This window comes from Physcomitrium patens, chromosome 26 (genome assembly GCF_059467195.1).
Source record: "Physcomitrium patens ecotype Gransden chromosome 26, ASM5946719v1, whole genome shotgun sequence".
NCBI lineage: Eukaryota > Viridiplantae > Streptophyta > Bryopsida > Funariales > Funariaceae > Physcomitrium > Physcomitrium patens.
In genome coordinates, this window is record NC_143435.1 from 3,572,735 (window position 1) to 3,595,259 (window position 22,525).

General features: G+C 30.8%; 1 protein-coding gene across 1 annotated transcript; it reads left to right on the top strand.

The window, feature by feature from the left end:
- The first annotated feature begins 7,129 nt into the window (after positions 1 to 7,129).
- Positions 7,130 to 12,421, top strand: LOC112278146 (chaperone protein dnaJ 13). The gene is made up of 13 exons (XM_024511285.2): positions 7,130 to 7,505; positions 7,875 to 8,167; positions 8,370 to 8,567; positions 8,716 to 8,830; positions 9,072 to 9,158; positions 9,440 to 9,528; positions 9,752 to 9,836; positions 10,161 to 10,214; positions 10,456 to 10,536; positions 10,710 to 10,787; positions 11,026 to 11,286; positions 11,543 to 11,650; positions 11,892 to 12,421. The coding sequence occupies exons 1-13, from the start codon at positions 7,353 to 7,355 to the stop codon at positions 11,982 to 11,984; spliced, it is 1,695 nt and encodes a 564-aa protein (XP_024367053.1). The 5' UTR covers positions 7,130 to 7,352; the 3' UTR covers positions 11,985 to 12,421.
- Positions 12,422 to 22,525: the final 10,104 nt, after the last annotated feature.

A 22,525-nucleotide genomic window follows, 5' to 3' on the forward strand; every position in this document is an offset into this window, starting at 1 on the left:
AGGGTGGAGACGTATTAATGTTGCAGCATGTAAAACTGCATGACTCCATATAGATGCAGGTAGATTTGCGTGAAGGAGGAGTGGCCATGTAATGAGTTGTATACGCTTTATAAATGAATCTGCAAGTCCATTTTGAGCATGTTCATATGGAACACAATATGTCAACTCGATTCCTGTTGCAATATAATAGTCTTCAAAAGATTTTGATGCAAATTCTTATGCATTATCCATATACAATGTTTTTATAGGATAATCAAGAAAATATGCCTGAAAGTGAATAAGCATAGATATAAGATTGGAAAACATCATGTTTCGAGTTGATAATAATGAAACATGTGATTGTTTACCTGATGCATCAACAAAGACCAAAAAATAACGAAATGGTCTTGATATTGGATTAATAGGACCACAAATATCACTATGCAATCTTTCAAGCATTGGTGGTAATTCTTGTGAAAGTTTCCAAATTGAAGGCCGAATAATCATTTTACTTTGCACGCATGCACGATATAATTCCATAGAATCTACATTTGTAGGCTTTAAATTGTGTCCAATTATACATGGAATGATCTTTCTAAATAATGTGGTTCCTGGATGTCCCAATCGTCCATGCTAGAGAGAAACATGACTCTTTGAGATAGATGATGCAAAATTAAATATAATGGGAGGCCGAATCATAATTCGGTATAAACCATTTTTTGTTGCAAAAGCTTTTTCAACAACTTTATGGTTCTTTGCAAGAACCATTTTTTTTTTTTTTTTTTTTTTTTTTTATTTAAAGTGGCGATCGAGAGGTGATAACCATTAATACACACATCTCCGTAGCTGATCAGACTCCGAGGTGCCGAAGGTGCAAACATCGCATGTTTACATTTTATGATTGAACCCGCACGTAATTTTACCATCGCTGTGCCTTCTTGGAAATAGAACGCATTTACTCCAGCCATGGTCATCATATTTTTAGTTTGCCAAGTTGAAGATTTTTCAATAAAAAATCATCTATCTCGCAAGATAGTATATATTGTTGCAGAATCAATGAGCGCATCATTTGATTCATCATTAGAGGTTCTATCATTCATATGAGCCTCTAAGTCATCAACACCAATTGAATCTATGGACGCATCTATGGTATGAACTTCACAAGCCTCAACTCGTAATTTCTTATTTTCTTGGAATATTTTAATAAAATATTCTGAAGTATGGCACACATGTACTAAATGTCCAATCATTCCACACTTATGGCAAGAACGCATCTTTGATTTTTTTTCTACTATAATTAATAGTAGAACGTTTATTCTTTCCATATGGGTAGAAATGGTCTTGACTATGACTACCTTGATACTTATCAGCACGTTTTTCATGTTTATATAATTTCTTGTTAGACTTTGAAATATTAAGTGCATGAGATTCTAGAACTGTAGTTCCAATAGGACGAGCTTCCGCATTGCGCAAGAGTAGCTCATTTTGCTTCTCCGCAAGAAGTAGATAGGACATGAAATCAGAATGACTAAAATTTCATGTTTTTGTATTGTTGTGCAAGCACAACAGATGCAGGAGGAAATATAGAGAGAGTTTTCTCAATCATTTCTTCTTCAGAAATACTTTGTCTACATTATCATAATTGTGATACAATACTATACATTTTACTATTGAAAGTATTTAAATTTGGAAAATCCAAGATACGTAAATGTGTCCAATTATGACGTGGACGTGGAAGAAAAATGGTCTTTTGATGATCAAACCTAGATTTAAGATTCTTCCAAAGTTCTGCAGGGTCTTCCATTTCCAAATATTGATGTTGTAATGCGGATACAAGATGATGACGAAGGAGAAGAAGTGCTTTCCAACAAATAGTAGGAGATAAAGAAATACTTGTTGTAGGAGATTCTTCAAACATAATGGCATCCGAGAGTTGTTCTACAAATAAATTTGCTTTTGCCATTTTTGCCCATAATAGATAATTGTTTCCATCCACAGTCAATGGTGGAAATAAAAGAGCTTGAAAATGTTGGGATGCACTGGTAATAGTTGGAACCATAGTAGAAGTAGTTGAAGATGTTGAAGCACTCATTATAAATAAATCTATAAAGAAAATACAAAATCAAGTAGAAAAGTTGAGTAAAACGTACCTTAAAATATAAAGTCAAATAATATGATAAACTTAAACTTGACAAAATAAAAATATATAATTTATTTATTTATTTATTTATTTATTTTTAAGGAGAAAGAATTGTAGATTAAGGCAGCAGAATAGCAATAAGATGGTAGTAGCAGGCAGCGGCGAGCAGTAGCTGCAGGCAATGGCAGACAATAGCGGCAGGCAATGGCAAGCAATGGTGGGCAATGGTAGGCGATGGCGGCGGGCGGCAGTGGCAGTGGCGGATTTAGCGGCAGTTCAGCTTCTCTTTGGCAGCAATTTGGGGCGCAGCTTAGAGCAGGGAGCAAGCAGAGGGTGGAGTTGGGTTGGATCAAGTATTCAGAGCAAGCAAGGCAGAGAGTAGAACAAGTGCTCTAAGCAAGCAGCTAATGTGTGAGGGGCCAGCAAGAAGAACAAGATCATGACCTAAACACTAAGCAAGGGTAGTAACAGGTTTGAAGAGTCAAATACTAGAGCAAAAAATTGTCATAGTGTGTAGAAGAGAATCATGCTGATAATGTATTGAGAATGTTTAGAAAGACATAAGAGTAATAGTAAGTCATACACACACACAAGAGTAGTAGTAAGTCATACACACAAGAGGGTTTCTAAGGAGAGAGAGCTTCACATACACACTTGTATTGATTTAGTTGTGTCTCGTATACAAGAAGAGAGAAGATAAGAGGATGAACAGTACTTCTCCACTAGATTCTAAATACTGTAGCTACAGTAATTACTGTAGTCTACAGTAAATATTATGGAGAGTGTCAACTACATTTAATGATTTCAACACATACAATCCTATAGACTGCTACAAAAATGATAATTTTATTAGTATAACATCTAATAAATAACAAGCCAAGTAACATCTAGTTCATCACCTTTTGAAGTCAAATGGTGCATTCTTAAGGCAAAATAGAAGAAACTTCTTCTAATAGAGTTGATCTTTGTCATCTTAAACAACTCTCTAAAATGATGTCTTTACATGGTCTATAACAAGTAATAGTAAGGGATGATAACCAAATCTCAAGTCGAAAGTGATTAATACTTGAAAGAATCTTACTATATTAAATAACTCTTTTAGCATTGGCTTTGGATATCAATCAAATTTGATCTTATAATTAATTAGATGATAAAGTCTAGATTTTTTTTTTTTTTTTTTTTTTTTTTTTTTAACTGCCAAAAACATCTTTCTTTGATATTTGACATACTTACTATTAGAAAGTTTAGTGAAGCGTATAACTAATAATACTTCATAATAAGTTTGGACGTCAACTTTCTTTGAGATACTAAGCATGTAAAGTTGTGAAAAGATTGGACAATCATCTTTCAAGTGCATGAAAATGTATATAGTCTTTAGGGTCTTAAAGACTATAGCAAAATAATTGTGACACAAGCAAATAAAAGTCTATACTTTTTGTACTTTGATACTAATAAGATGCGGCCCTAATTCCAACAACCAATCATCAAACTTTGTGGTCTCTTCATTTATTAGTAAAATACCACTACATATCAAGACAACCTTTAATTATTAATTTGTTAAAGAAAACAAATCCTATGCTCCAAACATCTTTACTTATAGATAAATGAGGAGCTTCATTACCATAACATTTATATAAATTAGCAATGTTTGTTGGACATGAATTATCATTCAAAAAAAAAATCTTATGAAAGAATCTCTTGAGTATTTGTTATTTCCAAGTCTTTGGCTAAAGGAACAAAGACATATTGATCTTATAGCTCTTCAATTGCATGCCACTTTGAGCAACAAAATGATTTAGATTTCTTAAACTTAATGAGTTTAGAATCCATTCCTTCTACACTATTGCTTTCTAATATCAAAGCAAACAAATGATCATTGTGATGTTTTTAAAAAGAGCAATTGTAATCACGTGAAACAAGGTCAAGTTGGTCCAAATTTAACAAGATTAATATGTATATGAGTCCAAAGCCACAACCTCAACAAAGGTTAGAAGATTAAGGAGTTAGTGAATATATTGGCCAAATTCTAAAAGTTGTATTTGAGTGTCACCCAATTAAACCACATTCTCATAAATGTACATATGTGGTGTGATTCTATGCATAAACCACTATTCTATGAGTCACATCAAATCTATAAATAAATTAGATCAAGGATCATGTAAACCTTAATTAATTGTAACACATGAATGACCTTTATAAGGCCATTTAACAATTAATAAATCAATATAGCTTAATCTCCTCAAATCCTTATTATTAATGACGATGATATGTTAGGAAAGTTGGCTAAAACAACCAAGAATGATAGAAGGTTGAAATTTCTTAAGATACAAAGCTAATAACCTTTGGATGTAATGTAAAGTTCCTTGTTTAGGTGTAATTAAAGTATATACATAAATCTATTGCCTAACAATAAGTTTAACCTCTAATATTATTGTCAAACTTGTAGAAATGCCTTCAAAGAGCTTCACGAGGATAATAGTCACATTTGCGAGGTACCAATAAATAGATTGATCAAAGACAAGTAAAAACAAATAATTTGGTATCTTCAAAAAATCTTATGAATATACAATCTCTTCACATCAACAAGATAGTTTTGCACATATTTTATATTAAAGAAATAGATCCTGGCACTATCTTGCATAAATTTTTAAAGATAGAAAATTATGTGGTTCTACAAAATTATACATAAATGTTAATATTTCTTCTAATAGAACTAATCCATAAGACAAGTTTGATATTGTTGAGAGAATAACCATGATGCTATTGCACCAATGACTTCTTGCAACATATAGTGATATTTAGATCTTGATATTTTATTATGTCATTTTTGTGTCGCAAGTTCTGCCTTGGTCACCTTGCCTTGTTAACATTTAGTAACTCACCTTACTTTATGTATAATAACATGTCAATATATATAGAACCTATAAGTATTGACAAAATAATATCTTGAGTTTGTATATTGTAATATATTTAGTGTATCAAGACCAATATCTCTTTAATGCATGCAATATCCAACACCTCAATAATACTCTAGTACTTAGATACCACAACAAAAAAAATACAAGAACATCCAAAATTTTGTAAAAGAGAGATTTTTTTTATTTTATTTTTAATCTATTCTATTTTCATTTATTTTATGACAAGTTGAAGATAATGAGACATTCTTGTCAAGTGAAAAATGATGAATCTACACACAAATAAGTTAAGCTATTTCTTAGAGCACAAAAGGAGAATTCAAGAGTATAAGTGTAAATAGAGAAAAATCCTAAAATTTTATTAATATGCCTAAATTAATATAACCAAAAAAATTCTCATAATACAAGCTTTTTTTCTCTGAAAATCACTTACAAGATTTGACTTGATAAGAATATCAAGTTAAGAGAAGTTCTTCACCTAAGGCTTCAAATCCTAGTTAATTCTAATAAAATCAACTAACAAAAAAATTAAATGGATGAAAAACTATCAAATTAAACTAAATTACATACATCTAATGGGATTTGATATTCAATGCCACATCATGTGATAGTACTAAAATAAAATATTATATATTAAAATTATTTTTTGTAAATATAAAAAATATTATAATATAGAAGAAGAAAAAAAATAAAAATGATTAGATAGAAGGTGAGATCAAGAGAGGGGGTTGGACTTCTACCTCTTAAATTTGATTAGTAATACATGTTGGATATTTGAGCCACAATAGTTTTTTTATTTTCTATTTTTATTCTAGCAGTTGTATTGCAGCAAAATAAAATATAAACATGTATTTTAATATAAATAAACAAATAAATAAAAATCAATGTGCATAGGAGCTACAAAATACAATTTACATACATTATATAAGTGTACCATTGCAATGCTTTCTTACTAATTCTATTATTTTGAAAACCATTTTCCAGTATTAAAAAAAAAAAAAAAAAATTAACAGCTTCAAAAACACATTCTACCAACATATTCTTAACATATTAAGCAATACTTTGGCAAACACATTTAGTCATCAAATATGCCATCTTAAAATTTAAATCAGTTCAAAATTGCCAAACATGATGGCACACTCAAAATTTTATTTGAAGCTTCATTTTATTTACATGATATTTTGCATTATCTAACTTAATATTCTTTAATTTCACTTCTTTATCATTCATAACTCATGATTTCTTTAATATAGAGCACTTATTTTTTCTTGTCTTAGATACTCTCTTACAAACTATATAGTACTTGAATTCCTACAAGTGAAAATGTAGGATCTAATTTGACACATACAATTGAACAAGAATTAAATAATAAAATATATGATTAATAGATACAATACTGTTGCATGGTCCCAAATGTATTAAAATTTTCTTTCTTTTTTGGCTTGACCAAAAATTGATTCAAGAAACTCTTTTAATTAGGCACTCAACCTCTTGACTTAAGTTCATTATAATTAAAATTATTCATCAAACATTACAATGCTTATTACAATAAATGATATACAAATTTCATAAATGATAATACAATAAATAATGAAAATTATTTTTAAATAAATAAGAATGGAAATGATTCTGAGATGATAATACTATATTTTTTGTACTTACTCCCATATCATCTTTTCAATTTCTATATTGCTTTTTGAATTCACTCTTATGGTAAATATAAAAAAATAAAAACATTGCAATAGCCTCTACGATGCATACCCAATAAACATTATGATTACCTGTACCAAAGCCAAATGAAAAAATAGGTAAGAAGTCATCTCACAACTTCTCTTTAAATAGATGGAAATCCATCGCTTCAAAACATTAAGCAAAAACGAAGAAAGGCCCTATCACCGTGGGACTGCAAACCACACTTAACGATGTCGATACGGTGGAAGGAATCGGGCGGTCGTAGGACAAGGCGCGGTGAAAGGCCCCTCTAACCAGCGAGAAGCCAACCAAGGAGAACGGGAAGTGGAACCAAGGGAACGAAGTGAACGCGCCGTGAGAACGAGAAGCTGCCAATACTTTGCGGTCGCGGGAGAAACCCTGGATATATCAATTGGCAACTCGCCCATTTAGTTCGGGTCGCGAGCGGCTCGATAATTTTTGCGCACTATGCCACCAGATCGTGCTGCACTCCGCCATGCACCCGATACCGCCCTCGCGAAATCTTTCACATGAGCCTGGTCTGGCCCGAAATGGTGCAGTAAGGAGAATAGAGTCGGGTTTTTGTTGAGTTGTTGTGCGCCTCGTGGTAGGAGGAGGCATTAGCTATGGAGACTTCGGAGCGGGACCAGGACGGGCGCCCCGACCGGGAGCTCTACGCCCTGCTGCATTTGTCGCCCGAAGCCTCGGACGATGACGTGAAGCGGGCGTACCGGCAGTGGGTGCAGGTTTATCACCCTGACAAGCATCAGACGCCGCAGGTCGTGTTCTTTGCCCTGGATGGGTTTTTGTTGTAATTGAAGTTGTTTTCGCAGCTTCACAGTTGTGTGAATTCTACCTAATTTGGACATAAGTGGATCAGAGTCTATGTAAATTTGAAGAATATTTGAGATTCTGACGTACACGGTCTACCTTGGAATGCTTAAACCTAACTAATTAGACTTTCCTCTGGTAGTGATATGCGGATTGTTTCGTATGGTGCCTGCATTGGTAGTTTGGTTTTTAGGTAGCAATTTTGATGATCTAGGGTTTAGTTTTAATTCGTGTAACCTGCTTCTGTTTTTGCCTACAATGCTCTAGCCTTTGAACTTCGGGTAGACTCCCCGCTTGTATTTTGTATTTGTCCACAGATGCAAGATATTGCTACTCAAAATTTCCGGAAGATTCGTGAGGCATACGAGATTTTGAGCGATGAACGAAAGCGGCAAATTTACGATTTGTATGGAATGGAGGGTTTAACTTCAGGTTTAGAGTTGGGTCCGAAGTTGAAAACAAGAGAGGAGGTTAGGGCTGAGTTCGAACGCCTACAACAGCGTCAGGAGGAGAGGAAGCTGGCAGCTCATGTGCATCACAGAGGATCCATGGCCATGAACTTGTCACTAGTTCAGTTCCTCAAAACTTATGATGCTCCAAGAATCACCGGGTTCGTTTCTCTTGCTTGCTGCTGTGGAATTCTGTATTTTTAGTTGTGAGTGCACATTTGAGTTCACCTAAGCCCTCGTATTGTTGGAAGAAGAAGATACTTGCACGCGCTCTTAAGTCGCTCAAGACTTATTGTTATTGTTGTCTCTGAATTTGAACTCTGAAATTTTCAGTGACAAGTTTTTAGTACCCGTTTGATACAGAATGGCAATGACCACGCAAGTGCAAGCACAGTTATCGAAGAGGGACACTCTTGTGCTAGGTGGTAATATGGCTTTGAGGAAAGGACTAGGTGGGGGCTCCGTGACGATGGTTTTGAGTCGTCAGCTTTCACCAATCTCATCTGTAGAAGTTTTGGCTATGATTGGGCTCCGCTCAGTTTTAAGCGTTCATACTTCAAGGTATTGGTTCTGCTCGATAAGTCTTCGTTTGCTGTATGGTTGAGTAAGGAAGTATGTTTAGGATATTTGTCTTTTTTTTCTGTACCTGTCTCTTTGATTCTAAAGGTAGTGTTCTACGGGTTTGTACTGACGTGGTTGGTATTTGCAGACAACTTTCGGCCCATTCTACGGGAACTTTAGGATTGTCGTTCTCCTTCAGAGACGGTTCACTCACGTTATCAAACACTTGGTCTCGTCAATTGTCAGAGGACACCACTGGCAATGTATGTGTGCTATTCTTCTTTCTTTTCGTTTTTGATTAATGAGTATTTACACACAAGTTGTACTGTTCAGAAACAACGGTTTTGTTGAACAACCTGATTATACTTGCATGAGTCTGGTAGATTATCCCTTCCAATTTGAGATGATGTTTAGTGTGCTGATATAATCATCTGTTCTCAGTCAAGTGTACGTCATGACGGTTTTTAGTTGGACTGGTCATGATTGGAGTGGTGAAATGTGCAGATACAACTAGTTATTGGAGCGGACACTGGAGTTTCAATTGGTTGGCAAAAGCATGGCAAGAAGAACAGTGGTTCAGCTGACGTGAAGGTATGGATATCGGAGACCTTCTTTCTAGTACGATTAGAGGTGTAAGTGCAGCGTGCCATGAGTCGTCATCGTATTACGTTCCGAATCGATTGCACTCGCGTTGGTCAATAGTACTGACTAGTGGCTAATAGAAAGGATGTTGTTGAGTTGGATCAGTCGACGAAAGGTTAAAACAGCACAAAAAGTACGTGATCGTGGTGATGAATCTGTAATGTTACATGAATGAATGACTGGGATGAAGCGATATGACAGAGGTATTGTGTGAATTGCTGGTTGTGAAGATAGGGCCTACCACCTTTGGAGTATCTGGGCAATACATACGGCAATTCTCATCCAAGTCCCAAGGTCGAGTCACTGGCAAACTTGGAAGGTTGGTACCATTTCATGATGGTGTTGTCACATGCTGAATGTTGAAAATCTGTAATGTTCCATGCAGAGTTGAATGGAATATGAAGAGAATGCTGCCAATTCCTCTAACGACCAGCTTCTATCTACAATGAGCAATTGAATGTTGTTTGGAGTGATTAGTTCGATCTCTTATCGGATAGTAGTAAAGTACTTGCTAATTTTTTAATCGTCCGTGGGTGGTCCAGCACCGGAGTAGAGATTGAGTTGGGTGGAGAGAGGAAACTTTCAGAACACAGTTCAGCTGCCATGTTCTGCGTGCTTGGGTTACAGGTATTTCTAACTGATTCTGTATACTGAGTGTACCAGGGTCTTAATCTGGTAGCTTTAACAACAGTGTGGTGTATGTAACATATTTCATCGGTACGTTTGAAATGGCAGAACGTTTGGGAAGGGGGGCGGGGTGTGTGATGTTGAAGAAGCATTTGTGTTGCTTTTGTGCGTCGTGAGGAATTTTGATTTGGTGTAGAGAGGGAGTAGTTCAAGTAAGCCATGTTAGTCTGAAAAAGTGATCTTATGTTTTGTGCTCATTTGGCTGCTTGCAATATGTGAATACTCTCTCTTGGACCTGACGAGATCTGTTTTTAACTTTCTTAGGGTGTATCTTGGAAAATTCGATTCACTCGAGGAGGCCAGAAGTTCATTATTCCTGTAAGTGGTATTTTTAGTTTGCAAATATGTGGATGTTAAATATGTTCATGTTGTTGGTGAATGTAGTTCTTACATTTTTTGGCTAGTTGTACTTGTCTGCTTGTGAGAACTTGACTATCATCGTCGTTCTTGGTCTTTTGCAATGATCGCGTGCAGGAGCTGCCTTTGAAAACATTGATTTTAGTTTTGAAGGCTTGAGTTTAGAGCATTAATATTGACGGTTAACTATCCATGTGTCCAGATAACGCTCTGCACAACATTGAATCCATTTATAGCTACTGGAGCTTTAATTATACCATCATCTATCTATGCTATTCTTAAGGTAAATAATTCATAGTCAATATTGTTTGATCTCCTAAATATCTATACCCTTTAATATGTGAAGAAGGGTTTAGCTGCTACTTTTGGTGTTTTTCGTAGTTTTATATACTTCTGATTTCGAATTTGGTATGTACTCATGCATAGTGAAATTGCATGTTTCATTTTGCAACGTAGACTTTTATATTTAAACCGTACAACCTCCGGAGGAATAGACGGAAGAGCCTGGAACTACGACGCACAACCTATGCACAGGTTAGTTTGATCTTATTTCGCCGTAGGTATTTCTTGTATTTAGAATTAATGACCTCTTTTCATAACCACATACAGCAGAATTTGCAGTTATTAGTGCCTTGTCTTGTCTAGGCTGATTCACAATGTTTTCTTCTACCTTTAGGTTGAAGCATCGTTGAGCCCTTGGGGAGTTCATCTGAAAACGCTGATTTCGTACCTCATTTTCCTTTAATGAGTTCACTTATTTTCTCTCTTGCAGGTTATGGAGGCAAGGGCATCCTCAGAAAAGGCACAGTTGTTATTAAAGAATGTTGCAGAAAGGAAGAAACAGAAACAAGCAAAACGGCAAGGGTTGGTCATTTTGTCAGCTACATATGGCGATATTAAGGCATATGAACGTGGATTAAAACGTGTGGACGAAGATGCGAGTAATGAAGATGATGATGCGGATCTTCCTCCTCCATATTTAGATGTTACAATACCTATACAATTCTTAGTCGATGATTTTGGGCAGCTTCGGGTATATGAATGTCAAGCATATTCTGTTGATGATTTCGCCCTTTCATTTCGTATCACTCAATTTGTGATATTGTGTGGTAGTTTTTTTTTAATAGCTTCTATGTTAAGCTACGAATTTCTGTTTAGAGCCTTTCAATTTAGAACGAGGTTTGTCTGGCTTTTTTGAAGTTTTTGACATCTAGATCTCAATTTGTGCTATTATTTAACTTTACATCTAAACTAAGTACTTAAGTCATACAATTTTGGTGCTTCAACAGCTGCATGACGGAGTAAAAAAGGCTGGTCTTATGGGCTTTTGTGACCCATGCCCAGGTGAAGCGAAACAGTTGAAGGTGGCATATAGCTATTTAGGTCACCAATATGAGGTAGGGATTTGCTGTTTGGTATTATAACATCGTAGAATATGTGAAGCAGAACCTTGCGATCTATGTTTGAATCCTTTGTTTGAACCTTTTCCTCCTGTGACTTCACCATTATAATGAAAAATTTGCTCCTCATTTTTGGTTTGGTGTTCAGAAGTTTAGCACGCTTGAAATGTAGTATAATCTTCAGCATCGATCAGTGTCACATAGACATTCTTGTGACATGTTGCATTGGCGAATGCAGGTTGTGGTTGGAGACTATGATGAGATGCGGATACCACAAGAAACACATAGGCTACAACGTTCTGTTTCGGAGAACCTTGATCAAGTGGATTAACTATGCTTCACTTTTTCCTTGTCATTTGTCATGTTTCAATGAGTTGGGTAATGCAGCGTACAAATTCCATTGTGGTTGAACTACATCATTTATTCTCGAGAAGGAAGCTCCATCTTTGTCACGGATATGGGTAGCCTTCTTGAAGGTGAATAACCAATCATCTACGCAACAAGCATACAGTTTTGTAATGTATCTTGTGATATTAAGATTGGCTGTCCATCATACAAGCAAGAGCTGTATGTTCTGTTGTGGGAATTCCCTTGATTACTTGGGTAGAATTTTCGGTTTCTCTGGGATCTCACCCTTAGATATGAGTTTTGTAGGCAGTCAGCTACAGCTTGTCGTCCATAGCTCAAGTTGTGTCCTGAATTGACTGTAAGTTATGATGTTCCCGTTTATATCGGAACATGGAAAGAAGTTGCACACCCGCTACTCTATGTCATGTTTCCTTTGTTGCAGATAGCACCGGCAGAAACCATTCTCCCAACCAATGAATCTTTGTGACCAATATACTCTTTGTTTTTAATTTTAATTTTTATTTTTATTTTTATTTTCGTTTTAGGACGGTTTCTAATAGTGGGAAGTGTTCAATAACATGAATTTATTGCCCTTCAATAAACTCCAACCTGTGTTTGGTAAATCTTTATCTGTTTTGTTCATTTCAGAGTTCATGCTGCCCTGTGAGAGGACACAACACTTTGTTGCAGGAACCTCAATTGTTATTTCATTTTCTATTTTTTCACATTAATCCTCAAGTCGTGAACTTTTTAATGATATTATTGAGTCTGCGAAAACATCTTCCACGCTTCTTTGTTCTGAAGCGGTTACATTGGTTAAATTGTGCATGGGCTGTTGTATTCATTTTTCTATAGCTCTTAGCGTCTAACTAGTAAGAAGCGAGAGTTAGCCTTCCTGATACTTCGTTTGAAAATTCATAAATAACAGCGATCATCTTGGTTGTGACACAGCAGACTCGGTTAGTGTCCACAATGGTGTGAATAATGCTCCTATAGCCCTGCCAGGTGCCTGCGATTGGGACTCCGGCCGCAACTGGTAGGGAAGATCAAATTAATGTTGTGCTTAACGTACTCGGAGGTCCATCTTACAGAATTGCTTTAGATACTGTATCTTCTGAAGTCAGCTTCGTAAAAATATGTATTTTCGCTTTTAAATTGGCAAGCATGAGTAAATGAATAAGCACAGAAATTGTGACAATGAAATGGGTATTGATTGCAAACTTCATGAACAATCGACATGAAGGATATTCATGCTGGTTTTCCAAAGTATGAAGTTAGGATTGTTGGATTCTAGTTTTCATGTCTTCAATGATGGCATGTCATTTGTTTCATCTCTTGCTCCAGGATACATTGGTGATGTAGACTTATAAATGTAATGTTGTCAAGGATGCTTACCACAATGTATGGTATGTTTTTTCTGAACATGGTTTATCTGAATTGTTGACTACAGTTCTGTTCAGCTGGTCTGAGTGTGATGTTATTTTTGCTATTTAATTCTTTTGCATCCCAATATTCAAATTTAAGAATATGTGATGTTTAAATAAAAAAAACATCTACATTTTTTTATTTTCAAAAAAGAATTTCCGTATAATATCATTTGGTACTAATCTTAATTGTATATATATATATATATATATATATATATACACATCCCCTAGTATATGAATCTATCAAAGTTCACGACAAAACTAATGATGATTAAAGGCATTCTAATTTATTTTATAAAATTCAAAAATAATCATTTAAAAAAACACTTAAATTTATACCAATCAATCAATTAGTTCTTCATTAGTTTAATAAATACCACTTCTTTATTGCTATTATGTTGTTGTTACTTGCAAACTTTAGTAATATAGTTCAATAGAATTGATATTGATATGAATGTATGTGTATATGGTTGAATATATAATGTACCCAAAAAATATAAATAAACTACAATATGAAGTTGGTGTTAGACACTATTATAATAGTATTTTCTTGTTTCTTCTCCTCAAATAATGCTTTCTTTTTTAAGATGCTCTTTCTCTTGCATTGACAATCTTTCAACATCACTAAATGCTTTAGAATAATCTCTTTGTTCCTCTAATAATGATTTTTGTTTATAACCTACATAATACAAATTCTAGCATGGAATAAAAAACATACAAGCAAATTATGTTTTAATTTAGTTACTTTGTTATATCTAGTACTAAGTATAACCAAGGTTTTATCATATATCTTGAGTAGGGAAGAGTTGGATTGTAGGTGTTTTCCAAGTTTCTTTTTGACAAATATCTAAGTTTTTATTTTTTATTTTTTTATTATAAGACCTTGCTAAATAATGCTTATAGTATGGATTATAGTCCATACTTCATTTTCAGAGATAAACTTATTTCTCTCAATTCAAATAATCCATAAACAAGTTTGTTTAACAAGGATTGGATCTTATAAAAACATTTGAATCTTGACAAAAGAGTTTTTGCAAAGAAAGCTTTTTACCAAGTTAAGGATTTTTAAGGACCTCAATTCTAAAAATTGGTTATTAGTTTGTATAATAGAGAAGTGACCTAATGCCAAATGTATCATACTTGATGATAATTTCAAGATTGGTGGACAATAGATTCATACATTTAGAATTGATATATATATATTATAATAAATATTAATATTAATATTTATTTTATTTTATTTTTTATTTTTTGAAGTATTAACCTCTAAACCTTTATGTTATATGAGCCAATTGAATATAGCTTCTTTGTGGGAACTAGGGTTGGATCAAGTGTCATTTCAATCAAATAATAAGTATTAACTAAGAAAAAAAATTCATTTTTGTGCCACTAATTTAGTAATAAAGATATTAATTTAATTTTTTTTTTAATTTAGAAAATTAAGTCAAGTATTTTACTAATTGTTCAAAAATATGATGAAGAAAAAAAGGTCAATTCACTAATTAGACTATAGAAGAAATCAATGCCAAAGATTCTTTTTCTTGTTGGTTTTGTTTTTGAAAAAACTCTAATTATTTTCAAGAAATCATCTACTTAATTTTCATTTTCATGTATATCTTGCTCAATCAAAAGTTCTTTATCAAAGTAGAGGATTCTAGATTAAATACCTACTAAAAAAAATAGTATTTTTGTAGGACAAGGTAGAATAAACTATTTATTCTCTTCCACTTCAACATATTCTTAAGGAAGTTAGAATGCCACACTAAAAAGAAGTTTAGATCCCAATTTAATTTAATTCAGTCATTAGAATTTGATAGGACATTATCGTAATGAATTATATAATTTTAAAAGGTCAAAAAATAAATGTGGAAGAAATCCCTGATTGAGTTTTAAAGTAGTGGAATATAGAATGTGCTATGTAGATATTGTTTTTTAATAGTAAGTAGAGACATTGGCCCTTTAAAGAGGTTTTTAACTAAATAAAGATCTTTTGATTAAAAAATTGCAGCTTGATGGGATTCTAAGTATATGTCAATTAAAAATAAATTGAAGATTCTATCATAAGAAATAATTCTATATGTTATTAAAAGAAGTAGGAGAATTAAGCCAAAGAAACTTATACATATCTATCCAAAATTTTCTCAAGTTTTTGACACTTTAGACCCTATAATCTAATTAAGTTTTGAAATGAGATATCAAATCAAATTTAGTACCTAAATTATAGAAGTTATTGATTTAATATTTATTAATTAATTTCTATAAAACTATTAAATACTTATTTGGCTTGCTTAAAGAGTCATTAATATCTATTTGGATAAAGAGGCTTTAGTAATAACTTTTAGTTTCATAATAGCAAAGCCACCTTCTCTACAAACTTCATAACAAATAACTTACGTCACTTTGAATCAAGTTAAAGAAGTAGTGTTTTCTAAAATTTATTTTAATTATTAATGTAATCTTACAAATGGCCTTTACATAGCCAACTAGTGTGGCTAAAAAGAAATAAAATGAGAAAGATAAATTGTTATTTGTAATAATAGCTCTACTTACTACATTTATTTTGGTAGAACACCAATAGTTTAGTTTTCTTATCATTCTATTGATACAAAATTGACTAACGTCTTATATGTTTAAATAAATACCAAAAGAGGTTCTAAAAAACCTGTTATTATTATTATTATTATTATTATTATTAGACATTGATGCCTATTCAAATTAAGTTTGACAAAGAAAAATTGATTGTTTTAAAAAATTGCCATTAGAAAGCAAATTTGGACCAATTTATTTTAGGACCAAAAGCCAAATTGATTTGCTTGATTACATTCACCAAATAGAGAACATTAATTTTTTCTCTATAGATTGTAGTATTGGAATCATTAGCATATTGGCTAATGACTTATTCATAAAAATTCTAAGAAATAGAAATATCTTATAGATGGTGTTGTTAGACTACATACTAAATAGTAATATCAAGAACTTTACTAACCAAGATAAAGAACTAAGATGCCAAAAGACAATCTTATATCAAATATCTTTCTAAAAGCTCTATTAAGATGTATTATTTTGCTTGCATCTTAAAAGCTAATATTAATCATATAAATAAAATAGTTTTTAAAAACAAGTAGTTATGATGATTTAAACATAAAGTTCTAATTAATTTCATCATAGCTTTTAGAAAAATATTTTTTTAATAAAAAAAAAAGAATAATTTGAAGTTTTGGCCTAATTTATGATCTTTTGGATAATTAACATATTATCGAAGATAAATATCAATAGAAGAAAAATAATTTAGTTGGCATGGATATCTTCTTTGAAAATTAACTTGAGTAGTCATTGGATTGGTTTAAGATGCATTTAATAAGATGATAGACTCTAGTTGCTTAATTTTATTTTTTCAGTTCTTTTATGAGATTTTATTTTTCTTTTTATAATATATTATATGAATCAAATTGTAGCTAGAGCATAGTTAAGTATAGAAATATAATCATTATTAATAATGTGTTAGAAGGTTTAAAAAAATTCCATATCTATTCTATTTGAAATAGTTGTTTTGCTTTTTGCCATGCCATTAACAAGTGCTTTTTATTTGTACATATTAAGTGGCTTAAATAGGTCCTTGTTCATACTCTTTGTGACCTTAGATGAAATATTATTAAATATTATAGTTCACGTTCCTTCAAATTTTAAAAATATATATAAATATATATATATATAAATATATATATATATAATATATATATATATATATATATATATAAATATATATATATATATATATATTAGAATATAAATCAAAACAATTTTTTTTTGTCTTTAAGGTCTCTTTGTACGTCACTTTGAGGATTTTAGAGTTTTGTGATAATAACTTAAGAATGATAATTTCTAATCATAATTTAAAAAATATTGTTAATACTATTTTTAATTTATTTTGATTTAATCCAAGCACATATTGATTTCTTTTCTTATTGCCAAAATTTAAGTTATTTAAATAATATTTTTACTTACTTAAGTTGAGCTTGAAGACCAACGTCTTAAATAGACCTTTTGTAGAAATTTTGTAGTTGATCTTGTAATTTGATGTGCCATCTTGGCTTCAAATGTGCTTATTTTTTACAAAAAGATTTATGAAAATATATAAAAATCTATATGCAATGAATAAATGATCATCTACCATTATAGTAAAATCAAATTTTTTTAACTTATTAAAGAATCTCAAGATGACTTGAATAAAAAATATTTATTTAAAATTTGAATTATCTAGATTAGGATTTTTGTAATTGAATGATAAACTCAATCAAAATATGATTAGATAATATGTTGTCTCGTTTCAATTATATTTTTGTATTTGGTTTTCTTGAAGAAAAAATAATCTTTCTAATCTTATTAAGATCTTGAAGAAAAAGAATAGAAGGTAGGTTGTTAACTAAGTATTTCTAAATATAACATCTTTCTTATCTTTTTTCAATAACAAAAATGTTCAAAATTCCAATAAATTCTTATGAATTATCAGAAAGCATGATCTATAACACTCTATAATATATTAGATTATCCACATTATTAAGTAGGTCTTTAATTTTTGAAGAGATTAGTTTGTAATAATCTCCTATTTTTATACCATTATAATTAATCATTTAACCTAAGGTTGCTTATATAATATAAAAAAACCAACATTAAGCCACAAAGATTTTTCTAATTCTTGAGCCATTAACATACATAATTTTTATCCTTGAAGAAAGATAATATTACATCTAGAAAAAAATACTTTAGATAAAACAAAATGATTTCAATTATTTTTTGGAAGAAACATTCAAATCCCTCATATTATAAGATAAAATCTTGAATATAAATTATTGAAAGTTAGTGAAGCACACCTTTAGTCAACAATTGTTAATTTATATTTAGAAGTTTAAGATTATACTTAATCTTAGGAGAAGAAATTGTGGCCTCCTTCTCTTTTCAATCCTAGTGATTCATGGAGAGAGAGCTTTAAAATTTCTTGACATACCAAATAACTTCTCAAAGTCAATATTGCATTGATCAAGTTCAAAATTATAGTTAGATTTTTTTGTTTTGTTGTGTGCTCATCAATTCTTAGAGGAAGTAGAGTATATTTGATCTTGAGATGAACAGTGCAAATTTAGTCTTTTTATGATGTTCCTTTCCTTGATGAGACTCCATCTACAGTAGATTTTTTTTTTGTGTCTAATTTGGTAAAGGAGTGTGAGACTAGGACTATGTCCACCTCACAATTCTTTGATTCTAAAGGGCCACTGATAAGCCCCTAAGATGTGATCTATAATCTTGGAAGTGAGTGAATTTCTTTGAGTCCCACTCATACTCTATTAACAAAAATAATGTCCTTGCTTCAGTGCTTGGAGATCCAATGTTATGTTGTGTCTACACCTTTGCAGACTTGTGTTATTTTGATGCAATCTCTAGCTTGTATTTTGTATCAAATCCTTCAATTCCTTATTGCCTTAGTGAATGTATTGTATTCTCTTCATATATGATCTCACACTTGTTTTGTTTATTACTAGAAATAGTTCTTAGATCACTCCGCTTTGCTACGCTTTGGTGTATGGTTATTATATATCTCAAATGAGGTTAGAATTATCAACCAAGTTCAAAGTATTAAAATTACTTGTTCCTTGTATATTGAATTGATTTTCACCAATTTTTGATTTATTTGTCTCTAATAAAACCCTTGGTCTAGTCTTATCTAAATGAGCTCAAGATCTGATTTTTGCAATAGCCAATACCTAACAATTTTTGATTTGATGTTTAGTATCCAAATAATAATAATAATAATAATAATAAAATTTAAATATTTAATTACCATTATTTTTTGTTAGTAATCCAATTTATGACTTACACCTATAGTTTTCATGTGGCACTAGAATCCATTGTTGTAAAGAACCTTAGCTTCAAAATTTTGTCATTTTTGTATTGATGCCTAGCATTTGCCTAAATCTAAAAGCTATTGCAACAACCACTAGAATAAACTCCTCTAAGAGACCTTTCATTACAATCTAAGTAGAAATTTTGAAAAAAAATAAAAATAAATCATGTTGTCTAAATTCTATATTATATACAAATAAAAATTAAGGTTCCATGCTTGCAATGTGTATAATCCTATAGTTGATTTATATGATAAAAAAGATCAAAACATATGATAATATTTTTCTAAAAAATAATTTTATATAAATATATTCTCATACTATATTTTTGCATAGTATAATTGTGGTGTCCATGTAGGTTTTAAGCTTCTTAATCCAAGTTATTAGATTGTTTTTGGTGGCCTTGCCACTTATAAAATAGACAATGGAATTATTGCAATACAGATTGGTAATCTTGTCTTTGATGAAATCTTAATTCCATAGAATATCTTGTAGTATTATTTTCAAAAGTAGCTTGATATAGCTTTGAGAAAAATTAAATGATAGAGATTCATTTGAAGAATGTTAAGACATGTATAACAACCAAATTTTGGTATAAATCATAAATCACAATAAAGTATCTTTTGTCTTCTAAATTCAATGACAAGTTGAATTTATTAAGCAACATAGTATATACGGCTTTATGCATGGCTGCTCTTCCTCCTGATGTAGTCTATCTAATATATCTAAATTCAATGACAAGTTGAATTTATTAAGCAACATAGTATATACGGCTTTATGCATGGCTGCTCTTCCTCCTGATGTAGTCTATCTAATATATCTTTAAAAATAAAATAAAAAATAAAATAAAAAATTTGGTGGAAGGAACAAGTTTATTCTTTCAAAATAGTGTGAAACCTTTGTTGTATTATGTTGTTATACAACGCAGCTTTAGCCATGCCAAAAGCATTACAAAGAAATCCTTGTATAAGATCCTATTCCCTTTAATTGATGCTTCACTCATTGTAATCTACCTCTCCTTCTCTCCCCCCCCCCTTTTCCAAAGAAATTTTAAAAATATTTATTTCATACGAAATTAATATCATGTTATAAAAAAAAATTACTAAGAATCTGATTTTTGTTTCAAATGTTTATTTCAAAATATGAATATAAATTTTATACTTTTAATAAAATTAATTTTAATCTTATTTAATTATTTTTACAAAATATCATTAATTTTGTATGAAATAAATAATTTATATATGATCTTGCATAAATTTTATATTACATGGAGTAATACAAGTTTATTAAATGTACTTAAAAAGAATACTTTTTTTCTTTATGCATCATATCATAACAATGTTTACATAAGTTGCAATTTTATTTTCTATGGTTTCTTTTTTGACAACAAAATTAATAGATTTTCTAAGTATTATTTCTATAATATTTAATTTAATTTTTTTAGATAATTTTAATTTTTTTTAAAATAGATTCTATGGTTTATAGAACAATACCAATTTGATTAATGTCAAAATTCAAATATAGGGAACAAAAAATAAAAATGAGAAAGTTCTAGTCAATTTGGAATCTCTTTAAATTCCCATAATGTAACTTCATGCTTTTAAATCTAGAAGTATCTAGCTTACTAATTTTGGAGTATATTTTTAGTAATTTTTCTAGACAAAGATAATTCTATTATATATATATTATTTCTTACATGAATACATCAAAATATTACTAACTAAATTTCAAATAATATTACTCCTGATTTGGATTTATATTAAAAACTTTATTTATAATATTTTAAAAATAAAATATTTGAAGAAAAAAAAGCCGGTATTATATCATAAACATAGAATCCTATAATTTTATTTAGTAATATAAAATAGTATGTAAAAAAATGTACTATTCTCTTTGTGATTCCAAAAAATTCAATAATATTTGAAAAGAATAAAAAAATTAGTTGATGCCATACAAATACTACAAAAAAAATCATGAAAATGTTTTGAAACTAAAAAATGGTATGATTATATCATATCTTAGAATCATATATATATATATATATATATTTATTGCCTTATAGCATTATTAGAAAGAATTAAGATTTTAAAATTATTTACAAATAGCATGTAATTGTAGTATTAATTTATTCTAAAGTAATATGATATCTATTAAAGTTGAAATTTCAATCTTATTCAAGAACTTTGATTGTACATGATTTATTCTTCTACTTAAAGAATGTCATAATATGATATAAAGAGATATATAACGTCTTTTTGAGATTTTTGTAAGTATTATCTTTATATATATATATATATATATATATATATTACTTTAAAAATATTCTAAACAAATAAATTTTTTATCAATATAAACACAATCATAAGAATAAAATATGAATAGAGAGAGAGGTCATTCATGAGTTGTGTCAATTGCCTCGTTAAATTAAAGTATAGATGTCACACCAAGTAATAAAGTTGGAAATATATAATATTTTTTTTTTGTGGATTTAACACACATGAATCCACCTTTAATGTAAACTAGTCATCCATATTATAATATTTATTATATTTATTTTATTTTATTTTATTTTATTTTATGAAATAGGAATCTTTTAATATTATATGAGTTGTTGGCATACATATTAGATAATATCTTATTTCTAATCTATGATAATTAAAAAAAAAAAATTTAACTTATAATTTAGTTTAGACTTACTTATTTCTATGTTGAAAATTTCATATGTGTATAAATTTCTATGATATTTTACAACCTAAAAAATAATTTGTGCTCAATTTTTCTTTCTTATTCTTATCCTATAAAATTCTTTCTCTCAATCGATTCCTAAACACAAAATTATTAATTATAATGTACAAAAAATTCAATTCTAAATTTTTGAATAAGTGCCACTCAAGCTTCAACAATCTCAATAAACTCACTTCGTAACCAAACCCTAAACCCACTTGCAATGAAGACCAACCAACACAAACACGATTACAGAACACAGACACTCATACAACCTCGTGTTCAACAACGAACCCATCATCCTCCATTGTTCGTTGTTACTATTAATACTCACCCGATAAACGCCATCCCAAATTTCCGTCCCCCATGCGACGAATGAAAGAGGGATGAACGTCAGCCTAAATATCTATGAAAGACGAATGAAGACGGAATGAATGTCGATGAACAGACAACTGACATCATTCATCCAACGTGGC